The sequence below is a fragment of the Sparus aurata genome, chromosome 17, assembly GCF_900880675.1.
Source record: "Sparus aurata chromosome 17, fSpaAur1.1, whole genome shotgun sequence".
NCBI classification, from domain to species: Eukaryota; Metazoa; Chordata; class Actinopteri; order Spariformes; family Sparidae; genus Sparus; species Sparus aurata.
The window spans coordinates 19,590,979-19,608,147 of record NC_044203.1 but is presented as its reverse complement, the minus strand read 5'-3'; the positions used below and the strand labels follow the sequence as shown (position 1 = coordinate 19,608,147).

General features: G+C 38.4%; 3 protein-coding genes across 4 annotated transcripts in view; 1 reads left to right on the top strand and 2 right to left on the bottom strand.

Annotated features, from left to right (window-relative positions):
* Positions 1-1,844: 1,844 nt before the first annotated feature.
* LOC115567742 (sodium-dependent neutral amino acid transporter B(0)AT3-like) lies at positions 1,845-7,123 on the bottom strand. Its single transcript, XM_030394591.1, has 12 exons — positions 6,912-7,123; positions 5,527-5,667; positions 5,214-5,351; positions 4,917-5,098; positions 3,922-4,032; positions 3,718-3,830; positions 3,488-3,616; positions 2,987-3,143; positions 2,687-2,891; positions 2,370-2,529; positions 2,133-2,295; positions 1,845-2,024 (listed from the first exon to the last, which is right to left on the bottom strand). The coding sequence occupies exons 1-12, from the start codon at positions 7,081-7,083 to the stop codon at positions 1,845-1,847; spliced, it is 1,851 nt and encodes a 616-aa protein (XP_030250451.1). The 5' UTR covers positions 7,084-7,123.
* Positions 7,124-7,929: 806 nt separating this feature from the next.
* On the bottom strand, positions 7,930-12,901 carry slc6a19b (solute carrier family 6 member 19b). Its single transcript, XM_030394237.1, has 12 exons — positions 12,486-12,901; positions 11,648-11,788; positions 11,427-11,564; positions 11,150-11,331; positions 10,954-11,064; positions 10,556-10,668; positions 10,339-10,467; positions 10,089-10,245; positions 9,787-9,991; positions 9,547-9,706; positions 8,809-8,971; positions 7,930-8,725 (listed from the first exon to the last, which is right to left on the bottom strand). The coding sequence occupies exons 1-12, from the start codon at positions 12,682-12,684 to the stop codon at positions 8,525-8,527; spliced, it is 1,899 nt and encodes a 632-aa protein (XP_030250097.1). The 5' UTR covers positions 12,685-12,901; the 3' UTR covers positions 7,930-8,524.
* Positions 12,902-13,954: 1,053 nt separating this feature from the next.
* fhod3b (formin homology 2 domain containing 3b) overlaps positions 13,955-17,169 on the top strand; it is a 95,157-nt gene continuing 91,942 nt past the window's right edge. The window contains exon 1 of one of the 2 annotated variants that reach the window (XM_030394230.1): positions 13,955-14,527. In XM_030394230.1, coding sequence (XP_030250090.1) covers positions 14,363-14,527 — 165 coding nt within the window. In that variant the 5' untranslated portion in view covers positions 13,955-14,362. The remainder of the gene's footprint in view (positions 14,528-17,169) is intronic. The other variant, XM_030394231.1, reaches the window with a different exon arrangement.

Sequence of the window (17,169 nt, the reverse complement as noted above, 5' to 3'; positions counted from 1 at the left end):
TTTGTTGTTGATGATGACAAGAATGTTTTACACCACTTAGGCTGATAAGATTACTGCTTATTTACTTACTAATATAGAAGTAAGCAATTCTATATACAACACCAATAATGAACATGTGAAAATATTGTAGTGATTAATTGAAATAGCAAATTATTTTTCCAAGCCAGCCACTTCATGCAACAAAACTTGGCCATGTCCTTTTGAACTCAGCCAATGCCATACTGCTTTGTGTATGCAACACTGTATCATTATTAAGTAGCCAACTTCACATCTAAGTCACAAAGTTTCAGTCAAAATCAATTTGGTGTTTTTCAAAGATACAAAAGGCTATGGCTGTCAGATTGTGAAGCAGAGAAAAAAGTCAAACAATAAGATTTTGCAAGTTATTCAGACACTGCGATAGTGAAAATAGCATTAGCTTGACAGCTAGCATAGCTCTATAAATGCAGTCTTAAGCTGACGATAATTAAAACACTCTCATTTAAAGTCAATGCAAGGTCAATCACCTTTGATCTGATGTTACACTCAGTCCTCTCTGTTGTTCCTCGGTGATGTATCTTGTGCCATGTATCCTACATTGGGATGCTAGTCTTTCCTAAGAGCTGGAATTCAAGCTGTAGTAGTTTGAAAGGCTTAATAACATCACAGTGTTAAAGTGCACCATTGTATGAAAGTGCCAGAAAAGCAGAACAGGCAGAGAGGCAACAAAGGCAGCCAGCATATTCCAAAGCACGTGACTCCGGGGGGACAATATCACCGTCCACCCACACCACAAAAAGGACAACCGTGTAACTCGTATGACTCAAAATACACACGCATGCACACACACACATATGCGCATGGTCAGTGAGCACATGCATGCACCGTCGAGTCCTGCTACTCGCATACACCCACATGCACTGTTGACATGCAAAGAAAGTTACATAAAGGACTCATGCAACACTACATCACTCTTTACACATGCAGGTAAAATAGGGTAGTAATTATGTAATAACAATAATAATAATAATAATAATAATAATGATGATAATGATAATAATAATGATAATGATAATGATAATGATAATAATAATAATAATAATAATAATTATTATTATTATTATTATTATTATTATTATTATAATAGTGATAGATTGGATTAATATAGCTCCTTTCACGAGACCCAGGGTATAGAGCAGATTTTTATCACATAAGAAAAAGCAGACAGGAATGTGATTTACAAGAAGATGCATTATTTTAATAGTATAATTTTAAGGAAGTTATGGCAGCGATAATGAAGCAACATATAAACATTGCTACAAATGTCATTGTATCATTGGCATTGCTTCTCCACAGTTGTATTGTTAACTAATGTATTTTCTTTTAAGAGTTAATAATGTGCTTATCACAAACCATTCAGGAAAGTTATTCATCACACTCTGTTTGTCCCCATTCAAAACACCAACACAGGAAATGAACTGTTGTCTTCCTTTTAATCAAATATTAACACAAAACTGATATTCAGTTCTAGCCTCTAGGATTCTCCTGTTAATGTTTATCTCAGCGATATTGTCCTGAATTTATTTGATCTAGTGACAGTTGAATTTCCTTGAACAACATGAATACATTAGTGTAAATTAAGACAAAATTAATGTGTTTTAATTTTAGCGAATATACAGAAATTACAGCTGCTACTTCCAATATGCTAAACAAGTGATAATGTCATTGGAGCTTTAATGTAGTAAGAAGCATGCAATACCATACAGTACAAAAAATAGAAAACAAAATCGCGATGTTAATCAGTAAAAACCTTTTACACATGTATTCCTGACCACCGAGCAGATAAAATGCTTAAAGATTTCCATTTACAGTTCATCTGCATATGGGTTTTGGTTGTGCCTGTTCATGATGTAGTTCTTGACGAAGCCCGTGAATTTGTACAGAGCCACAAGAGGTATGGAGACAACCGGAAGGACAGATAAAAGCACACATATTGCAAAAACCCAACCAGGATAGTACTGAACATCAGCAAGGGGGAAATTTACCTGTAGGGGTAATGGAGTGGAAAGTCAATGTCTTTTTTGTTTTCTTTTGTGCCACATTTAATAGATTCTACACTGTATTGTTGTAGAGTGACTGTAAAATTTTCTTACATAATCTGGGTTCCAAGCGTTATATGTTGGTTGTGTTTCGGCCTCAACTATGACATATGCCACAAAAACCACCAGAAGCATTAGAGGACTGATGAAGCGCCATGTGACCTGCCAGTAGATGTTTGGCCTCCGACCTGTCATCCATTCAATGTCATCATTAAACCTGTGGGCAAATTGAAACACTTTAGATATGTTGTAATATTACAAGAATAATAATTACATGAATTACAGTATTACCTGTTTATTCCATAGATGTATACCACACTGATTATCTCAAAGAATGCTATGATGAGCAGAGGCATGGATCCCACATAGCTGTTGAAAATCTCCAGCCAGTAGTTTCCAGAACCCAAAGTAAAGATGAGGGCAACAGTGAAGGAGGTGAGGCAAATTAAACCTATGGGCAAAAAAAGGAAAATGTAGGAAATAGAATACTTTGGATGGTTTGATCATGACTTTAGTGTAAGAGTTTCATAATAACTCATGTATTTAAAGTATTTTGCACTTTATGTTGTCAGTTTTAGAGTAATAATTAAAGAGAAAACTTGGTTTACCTGTGAAAATTTCCTTAGGCATCCATGATGGGACCATGTGCAGGTCCAGCAGTGGAGTTAATACCCCCTCTAGATTTCCAAACATGGACGACAGGCCCAGGCTGAAGAGCATGACAAAGAAGAGCACCGCCCACACCTGAGAGCCTGGCATTTTTATCACCGCCTCAGTAAACAAAATGAAGGCCAGTCCGGTTCCAGTGGCACTCTACAGGTGGAATGTTATGCATGACACCACACACAACCTCCTCAGAAAACTTTGAGAAAATCAGAACTACTTTTATTAGTAACAGATGATACTACCTGGTCCAGGAAAGTCTGTAGATCACAGGTCTTAAGCTCAAGGCTTTGGACCTCTGAGGGATCAGTTGTGTTGAGATAGTTTAACCAGTCATTGTAGTTTTCAAGAGTTATGTTTTCATCGCCAATGTTAAATGCATTGGTCAATCTTAGTATGTTCCTAAAATCGACAAGGAATTAAGCAGTTAACACTACTACAAGCTTTACTGATTCTAATGATAACCAGGGCTAAAAAATCTATTTATTGAGTATTTAGGAAATAGAAAAGAATGTTCTGGCATATGAATAATTCATGAATCTATTTAGGTAAAAACATTGTGTTTTGAAATGTATTTGCCTATTACTGAAGTGGCATATATAGTATAGTCACAGCAGTCGCATTGCTTAGAGGTCTGAGAACTTGTAATTACATAATTGTTAGTTACACATCTAATAATAATACTGTATAATTAGCAAACTGGATATACTGTAATGGCACATCTTAATTACCTCAATGGTACCTACCAATTTCTGCAGTCATCATAGTTTTCATTTGCTTTAAATCCAAGAATGGCAAAAATAGGAATCGATGCATATATTGACGTGAAACTGTTCACACATCCAACAATTAGGGCATCTCTCTCACAATTATTCCTGCAAGTACAAGGTGTTGTCGCAGTTTTCTTTTGTCTTTTTAAACTTTCATACAAATGTGCACTCTTTCATTAATAGAAATAAGTTCAATAATTTCTTACTTCTGAGCATTGTAACTGGAAAAAGCAATGAGTCCCCCAAAGGCCAAAGACAAGGAGAAAAAAATCTGAGTAGCAGCATCCAACCAGACTGTAGGATTTTTTAGCGTTTCCCACTGAGGTGAAAACAATAATTTGTCATTAAGCGATATCAGATTTCAGACAGAAGTAAGTCTTATTTTGATAAGAAACAAATGACAAACTCACATTTGGTGTGAAGAGATATATTAAGCCATCAGTAGCCCCAGACAGAGTCAAGGACCTTACCAAGAAGATGGTCAAAACAAGATATGGAAAGGTGACTGTCACATAAATGGCCTGTTGAAAAAGTTTGAATGTCGATTAAATATTGCCCTATTAACATAAAATATTTTAGAAATGTCTTTCTAATCTTTTGCATGCACTCCCATTTAATTTTATAACACCCAATATCTGAACCCATCAGCTATCGTATTTCAGCGGTTTAGCCTCTTGGGGCAATGGCCAATGTTTTAGGGCTTCCTTGAGACATGAGAAAAGAGTTGGAGGAAAGTTTTCAGTTAAACAGATGTCTGCATGTGAATGCAGATGCATTGAAAAACAAAGCTCATAAAAGGGTAAATTGTCATTAGACAATAATTAATGGGTTCCAGGATTGCAAGCCACTTTTGCTTATCACAGACTATTTAGCAGCATGCATCCAAAGCCCACGTGAATAAGGTCAGTACTGACTTAAAACTGAAACCAGACTGTTTCCGATACCAAAATCTTGTCCCTTGCCAACAGCTTCTGTATTTATTCACAGATCTGTTTATAGAAATGACATAACATCAATGAGATTGCCTTATCAAAGTGCAGGTAAAAGTGTGTTGTTTGGAACCTCAAGGGTAGAGAGCCTTTTTATAACTCTACTAATTCTACAACTCTTTAGTTACTTTCAGTTGTTTGAATAATGAACAACAATCTTCCATCCATCACCTTTATTACCTCTAATTCAGCCTCTACGGAGATGTGAAAAAAGATGTATCAAAACATTATTGGCTAGTGATGATTTTGCTGAACATCAGTTTTACTGGCTGTTAAAGGTAGCTTTATAACATTTGCATGGTGAATTTCATTTTCAGGTGTCTTTTATCTCCTGTGAATCTGTAACTGTTACTCTCATTGCACCATATACCAATACAAATTATTTGTTGAATTACATCAAATAGGTGAAAAATTACCTTTCCAATTGTCTCAATTCCACGTATGAAGCATATGTACACAATGCACCAAGCGGATGCAAGACACAGCACGAGCCACCACTGCAAGGATCCACTGGTCTCGATGTTTGGTGTTATGTTCAATGTGTTACGATACCAAAAATAGTTCACCGGTGTGCTTTTTTCACATTCACTTACATAGCCTGTATCAAAGACATAATTATATTATGATTAATTAATGGGAATTTCCATATTTTACTATTCTATTTATTATTTAGCATGTATTGCTGATGTACATTATTGTGATGTAAAAATTACATGTATGGTTCAAGTTCAGTGGGCAGGCACTCCAGGGCAGTGGACTTTGAAAGGAGTGGAAGAAGTACCAGAGGATCCAGGCCAAGATCATGTTGTAGAACAGACCAACAAGGAAGGATACAGCCATGGAAGCCACACCTGTGTGTACACATTTCATTAACTCACCAAGAAATATGTGTATGTTATGGATGGGAGTGACCTCAAGGTAATCATACAGAAGTTTTACAGAGCGTTGTGTTGTACAGCACATTCCTTTTTGCTTACTTTCTTGAGTGATATCTAGAATGGGTTCGTTAGTGTTAGGCATTCTCACCTAAACCTCCCAGATATGGGGAGATCGAACTCCACACGCCAACACTTCCCATGCGGAGCCGTTGTCCGATGGCCAGTTCCATGTGCAGCAGAGGAAGTCCCTCAAACACCAAGGCAATGACATAAGGAATCAGGAACGCCCCTTGAAATAAAGCAAATTTATAAGCGACAGTATTGACCAATATTAATTTAATGGTCGAACAAAAAAACAGAACATCATTATTTCCTGTAAGAAACTGACTTCATGGAAGAAAAAAACAGTAGCATTTCCTTAATGGCTGAAGGTCATTCAGTTTCCATTTACTGGACATTTTATTATCAACAATCAGAGCTTTATCACAGTCACTCAGGGCAAGCAGTAGATCTGAACACCCGACATAGTGTACTTTGTCTAATCTACTGTATATTTTGCACACGACTGTATTGAGTGAATTCATTTTGTCCTATTTTTTTAATGGATAAATAAAGTATTCATTGTGTAACAGTTAACTGTCCAAGTAGGAATTATCAACCACAGCTATGAAGGAAATGTAAGGAATTACATTTTAGAGGCATTATCACTGCAGTATCTAGTATATGTCATTAAATCACTGGTCATTTCTAAGTAACATATTAAAATCCCTCTGGTCAGTCTAGATTGACCCTCACTGGAAATGCACAGACTTAAATTATTCAAGTTCCTTTGTTTTTTTAAGATTGAAAAGGACAGAAAACTAAGAATATAATTTGAGAGTCAGTTTATCCCTTTATTTAATTTACAGTGGTTTTTCAGTTATAATTTAATTCTAATTTCATACTGTTTAAGTATTAATATAATTGGCATGGTTTTCTTGAATTGTTGTTGGAAGTTGGAATTGTCAATTGTATATATTTGAAAAATAAGAAAATTATAGCATGAAACATCAAGTAATATTTTGATCTATGTCTCAGCCATGAGACACACGTGGTAAGATACACACAAGTAAGAATAAAGGCTTAAGAAAAAACAACAATGTAAAAAACAACATGGTATGACTATTGTTACGTTGAAGTAGAACTGGTGCCTTGGTGTGTGCATGTTAATGTTAGCATCTGTTTGTTGGTGTAGTGTGGACATATTAGTTGTTAATACTGCAAATTATCTTTTAAATATGTATATTGGTGTTAAGTTACCTACCTTACCTTAAGGCATTAAAGGCAATATTAAAAAAATCAATTATACACTTTTGAATAACAGCCAGTAAGAGCAACTTTTTAGCTTTTTAGAGGGGAGACTTTCGATAATTTATTGTGAAAACTTTCTTGTCAGGGAAAACCAAATAAAAAGCCAGATTCTTGCCGGACTGTCCCAACTTAACCTTTTTTGTATTAATAGTTGACAGCGCAACATAAATGAAAGGCTCTTACCTCCACCATAGACTTGACACAAATATGGAAATCTCCAGACATTACCGAGTCCCACAGCAAAACCTATGCAGGTTAGCAAATATTGCACTTTGTTGTCCCATTCTGGTCTTGCTGTGATCTCTTTAAGTCCATTATCCTGACTATGCTCAGCACTTTCATTTTCTTTATCCATCACTTTTTTGTTTCTATATAATGTATGAGGCCAGCACAAAATGTTTTTTTTCCTACTTCTCCTTTGCTTTGTCTGAAAAGAAGCAGAAGCCCTGGTGACTTTTTACCTGTTTTGTATCAGAGCGCAAAGGGGCGACATCAGTCACTTTATCAGCCACAATTTTATTGTTGGCTCTTGAGGCTGTGGGAACACTGTGGTGTTTGTTTAATAAAAAGCTCTCTTGTATAAAGCAGCATGATACGATGTTGAAAACAGAGGTGATAGCAGTTGATTGTAATGCAAGGCACTATAAATAAGGAGTAAAACTGTGATAGTACACATGCCTTTTAATTTTGTCACATGAAACAGTTTACATTACTGTTATTTGCCCACAGTCTGAGTTAGCAGTAATTAACAAACAGCACTTACACTGGAAAAAAAGATATACTTTTGATGGAAGTCTGAATCAGATTTAGTCACAAAAAACATTATTTAAAATTCCATCCTACCATTAAATTTATACAGAATAAAATCATATCATGAATCATATAATTTATTCATAACTGTGAATCTGAAAACACAGAATAGAGTCATGGAACGTGACGAGTTCCCTTTACGAATTACAGACTAATGTAGAATCTTAAAAATAACAATACAGCAGATTGAATCAGTTTTTGATGCACGTGTCATCCACTCCAAGCTGTTAACATGTCACAATAGTGACCCCAGCTGGACAGATAGGTGTACCTTCATTACATATCAGCTTCCTTCTAGAGCTGCAGCTCCTCGAAGTCTCAAAACCTTAATCGTTTAATCAAATGTAAACTATATAGCAGCGTTCAACATGGCAATGGGACAGAAATCTACTATGGGCTTACACTAACATCATATGTTTGCTAGATTTCAACTTCTCAATTTATTTTTAGTAATTGGACACCAAATGCAAATTTGTTTGGAAATATACAATGTTGGCAAAGTCCCACCCAAAATTGTGCCTCAGATTTAAGACCAGATACAGAACCAGTACACCCTCCAGTAAATATTGCAGAGCACATTGCAAGGGCTTCATCTTTTTAGTTCTGATATTGTCCCTAATGATGCATAGCATGTTCCTAAAAGTAAACTATTGATGGCTACAATATAATGAAGACATTGACTCTGCAACATAGTGCCACCCATGATAATAGCTATAAAGAATATTGCCTTTATGGTGATTATAGTATTAAATGCAAGAGAGGTGTTATCCCTCCATGATATTGTTTGATGCCATAGTAAATAGTGTTTTTAACCATACCAGCAGCAATCCTCCAAGCTCTTTTTATGACACATGTTCCTTAAGTGATACCTTGTATTGTTAAGCAGCTGTTTTGCTGCCTTCATATTGTCACAGTCTAATTTATCACAAATTTATTTGAATGTTTTGAAAAGTAAAAAAGAACAAATTGATAGATTCACTAGAATGCTAAGCTGGGGATTTTGCGGTCTCAATGTTCATTTGAATTTCATCAGACTTATTCTGAAGTTGTGCTTCATTCTTCTTTGCCTTTACACATTTCCAGACAGCGATAAAAGGTATAGCGATACAGGGTATCCCTGCCAATACAAAAATGATCACATAGATCCAGACTGGGTATGTCTTCTCCACCAGTGTAGGGAATTTCTCCTGAAAATACAAGAAAATAAATGCTATAATTTGAGTTATGATCCATCTACAAAATTCTAGTCTCAAAATGAATTCATAGTTACCGATTCAGGATCCCAGGCTTTGTAAAGGAGCTTTTCAGAAACTTTAGTAATAATGTAAAAGACCAAGATGAAAAGCATAATGAGTGGGCTGATGACTCTCCATGTTGCCTGCCAGAAGAAGTTCGGTTTGTGTCCAATCATGAACTTTATGTCATCATTGAACCTAGGAGTAACACACATACTGAATTGTCAAGAGTGTGTAGACAAAAAAACAACAGACAAGCATACAAGCTCCACTATAATTATTAATAATGATGTGATACCATGATATACATTTTGTTCCTCTCATTGCTTAATTGGCAAGTGCAATGCACACTGCCACTGGGAAGCCGTTTCTAGGAGGTTGCTTATGTGGTCTACATTGTCAGTGCTAGTAGTGGCCTAAAGGTTAGAGAAGCGGATAAATGAATGGTAGCGCTTTCCCCCTCATTACCACCACTGAGGTCCCCTTGAGCAAGGCCCTTAACCCCAGCCGCTCCAGTGGAGCCATCAGATGAGAATGTGGTTGTACAAAAGCAGCAGCATTGCATTGTAACAAGATGATCAATGTTAATCACTTCACCTGTCAGTGGTTTTAATGTTGCAGCTGATTGGTGTATACTGTCAGTTACTTATGACTTGGGAACCTCTCTTTGGCTTCACCACAGCTCAAAAACAACACTAGACATTTAGGGTTAAGAATAGCATCAAAAGACATATGATTTTAAAAGATTTAAATTATGTGTATATTAATATCACCTGTCTATCCCGTATATGTAGACCACTGATACCATCTCACAGAATGCAACAACGAGCAGAGGGATGGATCCTCCATAGGTGTCAAAGAGTGAGAGCCAGTAATTCCCAGAGCCTTGGAGAAATATCAGACCCACTGCACAGCAGATGAGGCACGTTACAGCTGAAAGAGAGTCAAGAATTGATTGAAATATTCTAGAAATCTGTAGACTTGTAAAATGAAAGAATAGATGTGGAAATTACCAGTGGTCGCCTCTTTTGGCCATGTTTTTGGGAAAACTTTGAGGTCTTGCAGTGGCACTATAATTCCCTCAATGTTACCAAACATAGAAGACAGGCCGAGACAGAAGAGCATTATGAAGAATAGGACAGCCCACAATGGCGAGATGGGCATCTTGGTGATCGCTTCAGTGAACACAATGAAGGCTAAACCAGTCCCCTCCACTCCCTAAGCCCAAAAACAACACAGTGTTACAACAAAGCAGGGTAAGATCTGATTTATAATAAACATTTCTCATCAGGCACAAACTTGGCGAAAATCTTACCTCACTGAGAAAAGTATCTAGGTTGCAAGTCTTTAGATCCAACCCTTGAATAACGTCAGGGTATGTTTCGTTAAGACGTTGAACAACCTGATCGTAGCTGCTGTCAGTGATGTCGCTCTCAGCAAGCTCAAATGCATTTAGTAACGCTACGATGTTTCTAAAACACAACATTTGTTAAGATAAGAATACTTTCACAATTGATGTACTGCTGAAGAAGACACATTATTTGACAGAAACAGACACAATGTACCCAGAAAGACAGTTGTCAAATCTCTCTGTTGCTCTGAAGCCAATAATGGTGTAAATGACAGTTGCAGCATAGACGGAGGTGAAGCCGTTGATGATTGAGATGATCACTGCATCTTGTTCACAGTTGTTACTAAAGGAGAAACACAATATGATGTTATTAACAGTGCAATTGCCTGCAACGTTAAATGACTCAGGGAAAACAAAACTACCAGACTTACTGCACTGAGTTGTAGCTGGAGAAGGAAATAAGACCACCAAAAGCCAGAGAGAAGGAATAGAAAACTTGAGCACCCGCATCGAGCCATGTTGTTGGCTTTGCCAGCTCTGATAACTGGAAGAATTAGTAGAAATGTGTGGATCAGGTGATTATTAGTGATCTCTGCACTGGCTATATGGTACCTCCATATTCAATAATTAATCCTCATGTGAAAAAAACTAATTGGGTTAGAACATGTCAGTTCACATGTGACTTTTTCATGAGGGTCAGTATAAAATGTCATCCCTATACTTGCCAATTCACGTTGAAACATATTTTAATAACCAGGTGTTCCCTACGTTCAGATTTGTCAATTAGACAAGTGTAATTCGTGAAAGGAACTTAAAAAGTGCAACTTACATCTGGTGTGAAGAGAAACTTTACTCCATTAAAAGAGCCCTTCAGGGTCAGTCCTCTTATCAGAAATACTGTCAGCACCACGTAGGGAAGGGTTGAAGTTACATACACAGCCTCAGGAAAAAAAAAAAAGTATTCATATATGTAACTATTGTTTAGCAGAATTTTAAAATCTTTTATAAAAAGCAATGTGCTCTACTTTTCCAGTGGTCTCAATGCCGCGGATGATGCAGATATAGAGAAAAGACCACGCACAAACGTGGCACAATAGCATCCACCACTGCAGACCACCATCCTCTTCAATTGATGGAGTTGTGTTCAGGGTCTCCCTGTACCAGAAATAATCCACAGGGGAGCTCCTCTCACACTCTGAGATGATGCCTGGCAACATTTAACAACAGCATCTGTCACTAAGTCTAAATCAAGAGTTTATAACATTCCCATTCTGTAGAACTACAGCACCAGTAGAGCACTACCTGTTAAATTGGCATTCATGGGACACTGACTCCAAGGCAGAGTCTCTTGAAAGGAGTTGAAGAGGTACCACAGAATCCAGGCAATGATAGTGTTGTAGTAGAGACTGATTGTCAGAGATACACACATGGATGCAACACCTGCCAATGAATGGTTAAAAGATGCTTTTTTTAAAGGCACATTTCCTCTAGTTTTGGCAAACATCACTCAAAACGTTTCTTACCAATTCCTGTCAAATAAGGATGGATTGTAGCCCACACTCCCAAACTGCCTCTTCTTAAACGCTGACCAATGGCAAACTCAAGGTGCAGAAGTGGGATTCCTTCAAGAACCAGAAGGATCAGAAATGGTATCATAAATGCACCTGGAGGAAAACAAAGGAACTGTTAATAGTGACAATAAATCTGTCAATGATTGAATGATCATTGAATATGTCTGTTCAAGAAATATAAGAAAAATCCATGAGTGTAGCACAATTGAGGACGAAAACATCTTGAGGTTAATCATTCAAGATGCACGTGAGCACATGCAGAGATAAAATCAGGTAGTGATAACAGTTTATAATGCAACGTAGAATCCGTTCAAGCCTTTGCGGTTAGCATTTTAGAAGGTTTTTTCTTCCATCGGATCATATAGAATTTCTTATCTCAACAGATCAGTTACAGGTCAATGATTCTGAGAGGAGAGCAAAAAAACACGGCTAGTGCTGGAGTGTCGATACTGCAGAAAATTTGTATTTAAACCATTTCAAATAAGCAGTATGGATATGCTTCGATGTATTGATAAATTTGACCACACTTCACCTCCTGTATTTGTTTTAACAAACATTGAGTATAAGATGCATCTGTGATGGTAGTGACAGGTGGACCAGTGCTTTAGAGAGCTTATCAGATTTTGATGCCTGTAAACGAAGACATTTGGGAGTATACCTAATACTCCCGTTCTCTTCCAGTGTCACTGAATAGGATAAAATAAGATATGAAATATTTTTCTTTTGCTCAAACAATACTTTTACAAAGTCAAATACAACATTAGAGTATAATCCAAAGAACATCTCTTGCCTCCTCCGTGACTCTGACACAGATAGGGAAACCTCCAGACGTTTCCAAGTCCTACACAGAATCCGACACAAGTCAGCATGTACTGGGCCTTGTTGTCCCATTTTGGTCTGTCTCCAGCCTCTTCCTCTTCCACCTTGTCCAGCTGCTGATGGGACAATATCCTGTCCTCCAGGCCTGGGTTGGGGAGTTTTAACTTCATTATCTGTCAAACACTATAGTATTGCAGAGATACAGTAAGTGTACTGTACGGTGTTGGAATCTAAATTGTGGCTGATGCCGTTAGTTCCTACATTATATAATGACCCTCTGTAATAGATTGACTAGGTTGTGGCTGAGGTGTGCAGTGTTTGAAGCCTAAGCAGAATACACATGATGGTTAACTAGTGTCCTATCTGATGGGGAAGGGTCAATGCACAAGTTTTCTGAGTTTTATTGGAGAAGAAGAGCAGTTTTTATAGGATTTGCTGTAGGGTAACACCTTAACAAGCCTATGTGACACGTAAAGGAAGTGTTACAGTGTGTAGGTTAGGGCTGGGTGTCAAGTATAATTCTGGTATAATAGCATTGAAAAATGTGCAGCAATACTAGCCTTTATCGAGCCATGCAGATAGTTTATATTTTAGTTTGAAAATAGTAATGGTTGCCCAGGCGTCAGTAAGTGTATAATGAGTTTATCAATGATTAACTGAAGTGATATATTAACCCTTCTGTTATTTTGGGATTCATTTGACTACATTCAGTATTTGAAGTCTCTCCATAAATGATTGACATCAGTTTTTCCCTTCACATGTAATTACTTTTACTGAGCTGTGAAAAGATAAAATTAACATATGCTTTCAGTGTACACATTTTGTATACATCAGGGTTATTTGGGCTCAGTTAGACCCCATGCTGTTTTAGAAATATGGACACTGAGGACTGTTATGTTATGGCTGATATTGTGGTCACTATTATACATTAGGTTTTATTTAAAGGGCTATCTAGGGAGTCAACATAGAGACATGACGCACCTGACAGTGCATTCATTTTCATCAGTCATGAGTCATTTTTCAGAGAAAACAGAGTTAACATCAGCAAATCCTTACACTGTTTTAGATAAAATTGTTTAACTTTTCATTCACAGGCAGATTTACAAAAGTTAATGTGATGAAGACATGCTTCTGACCTTAGAGATAGTCGTTTGACAAGAACATTAACTCACTCGGCTCATCTCATGACCTTCATCAGCACTGCTTATCTGTCATACATAAGATATACTTCTCAATTCATATTCACACTATGTTTTATAGCGCTTTTATGGTGCTATCTACAATCTTATCTCGCTGGAGTTTTAAACAACACTGGCTGGTACTGGCGCATTGAACGGCTGAGTCACTGCCGGCCTCGGTGCAGTGCTTTTTTTTTGGCGCACTTCTCGTGTTCGCCACTGGAGGCCGCCATTGCGCCTGTAATATGAGCTGTGTCGGCCGGCTGAGGTCTGGCTGCTGCGTCCCCCTGGCAGAGTTTGCGCTTGAGGAGGGAGCCGCTTCCCATCGCTCACACAGACCAGGCGCCAAGTGTAGCAGTCCCGTCCGCAGTCTGCCTCATCACCTCAAACGCCCGCAATGCCCTTCGATATCGCCGCCGCGCTCTGACGAACCCCATCTCTCAGCGAGGCACCCTGGACCTTTACTTCTGGACTGTTGTGCGCACTGTCCCGAGTCCTCTGCGCTGCGTGAAGCGAATGGAGAAGGTCCAAGGATAACAGAGGGTGCAGGATTGTGCTACTGCAGGAGACCTGCCGGTAGTTCGCTGCCCGGGGGGCTGCCTGTCTGTCAGAGGCTGTGCTGTCGCATCCACTATTTCCATTCTCTAAAATCGCCTTGCATGGATACATCATGGCTACGTTTGTATGCAGGGTACAGTTCTTAGATGATACTGATCCATTTAACAGCACCAATTTCCCCGAGCCCACCAGACCACCTCTGTACACTTTCAGGGAAGATATTCCTCTCATCAATCAGATTGCTGGAGTACACAGGCTGCTGAAAGCCCCACAGAAGGTATGCAGTGGATCTCTATTTTTTAAAAAAAAAAAAAAATGTTATTCATGTTATCTCGTGATTAGCTTTTTGTTTGTTTATTTTTTTTACTTAATGGTTCGTTGATTGTGCCAGTGACCTGAAGCAGTTTGCTGATCTGTGATTCTAATGAGGCATCAACATGCATGTATCCAAAACAGTTGAAGCATGCACACTGTGTCTGTAAGATAGGCTTATAACATGACTTCATGGAGTATTTGGTGGCTTTAGGTGATGTTGGAGTGGATCAGACAACCATTATTTGGGTGAGGGGAGGTGGGCATCTGTTAATGTTTACCTCACAACAGTAATCCCCTTCAGTTCAACCTGCCTCTTTCTATTCACTATCTGGTCTTGGGGAGATCTGTCAGCTTTGGGACTGTTATTTTGTGTAAGAGAAAAGACACAGATGATGAAAAGTCAATGCAATGGTGGTCTACCCAAGATTTTAATAATGATTATCTGTCTGTGTTGAGCTATTTAATCTTCCCTCAACCTTCAGGAAGGTATTGACTATTAAGTACGAAATGTAAGGGTTTCATGGAAAAGGAGTCTACTTTCCTTTTGTGGTATCATTCATTGGCAGGCTTGAAGTCCATGTAGGAAACCACTTTTGCTATTGTCACTACAAACCCTCAATTAGATTAGGTGGGGTCAAATGGACAGTTGGTCAGTTGTTGAGGGATGGGAGAGGGTAATTCCCCACCCGGATTGTCCTAGATCTGGGGATTTGATTTTCCAACCATCTGATCTCAGCCCAACTTCTGGAGCCATTTGTATCTAGACATAACATATTTTTTCATCATTTCGTAAATTGACATTTTACTTTTCTCTCTCTCTCTCTCTCTCTCTCTCTCTCTCTCTCTCTCTCTCTCTCTCTCTCTCTCTCTCTCTGCATATTCTGCATTGTGTTGTACCTCTACATTGCTATGTTTGGTCAGCTGCATCATGTTGGTTTTCATTTATTCCCTAACTGTTTGAGGAGGTGAAACACTACTCATTGTTTTGGTTGCCAAAGTTTTCCTTCCCAAAATCAACAACTTCATAGCTAATTTAAAGCAGTGCAAAAGCCCTGAATGTTCAGTTTTGGTATGGTGTAATTGTGTTATTTAAGTTTCCCTAAGAAGTAAAATGACAAGTAATGTAAACCTGTAGCCCATGTTCTATTTTTTCTTTTAGACGGCTCTGAGAGGTACATCTCTTGATAAATGCCTGTTTCTGCCTTCTTATTAGATTATGGTATCGAAACCCATTTTAAAAAAGCCTCATCTACTGACCTTTAAATTTAAAAGAATAGCATCTGAGGTTGAGTCTTTTATTGAGCATTCATCTCAGTCTGGTTGGGAAAGTCGTGTAAATACAAAGTTAATTAGGGTATTTTTTCATTCTGTCAGATCAGTGGTGCTCCATCTTGTTTGCGTATAGCTGGTAAGATAAGTCACGGAAGCCTCAGGATGCTGTGGATCACCACAAGCCTGGCTCTCATTTGGCAGCCCACTCAGTCTGACCAGCAGGATGGGTTGGGAACGCTTTCCATCGCTTGAGAGTGGAGAGGGAAGCGGGCGGAATTAAAAACACAAACAAAGAGCTGATGTGCTTTGCACAGTCGACTGGTCTCAGTTTAGCAGCAGGCCGGCTGGACCGCAAACTAGACAGAGAAGGGCCTGGTTTGTGAGATTTGGTCACATTGGTGGTTAGCAGTAACTTGAAGGAGCAGCCCTTGTGCTTTTCATAAAAAAAATAAATAAATAAAAGAAGAACAATCAGGTGGATGCCACCACATTTGAGCAGTGAGTTCCCAGATTCACACATTTAAATGTGGAGATGTGACTTTGGTGTGACCCTGTAAATACCTTTTGACAACAAACCTGTTGTCTTTGAGTTGTTTCTACGGTGCACTGCAATCTGATATAAATAGAACGCTGCTAACACATGGTGCCGAGGGAGTCAAAACAGCTTGCATATGCTGTCTCTGGGCTGTTCCTGTCAGTTTCAGTCCGCAGTCTCAAGTGTGGAGATCTGTTCATGTGTTTGTGTGGTTGTTGTTTGTTGGGCTGGGTTGCACATGGGATGGCACCTTGGGCACGCTGCTATACAGAGTCAAACCTCAATTAGGAGTAACAGTTTAGTGAGGTTCAAACATCAAAAGCCATTATGACCAGGATTTATGTCTTAGAGGAACGAGGATTCAAACCACAAGGGCTTCTTGTGTGGCAACAACAGCTTCATCAGGACAGCAGACACACTTGGAAGCTGGAAAAAGACATGCCACCGTGTGTCATGCAGCATGTAACGTATCATAATGGCAGAGGCGCTGATACTCTGAAGGCTGAACTCTTATGTTTAAGATGCCAATATTCATCTAAACCATGTTTATAGCTGTAGCATCTCTGTAGGTGCTAACTACAAACAAAACACATTATGTCATAACAATGTTAAGTAAACACATATGTAATGCCGTGATCCCACCATCTCACTCAAGTTATCTAATGCAGAAACAAGTGATCCAGACAGAGACACCATTTGCCTGATTACAAGACACTGTAGCATCAAAAATATTTTGAATCTGTTATTTTAAGGTAAAAAAGTTACATAATGTTGCTTCATGCAAGACTGGTCATCAC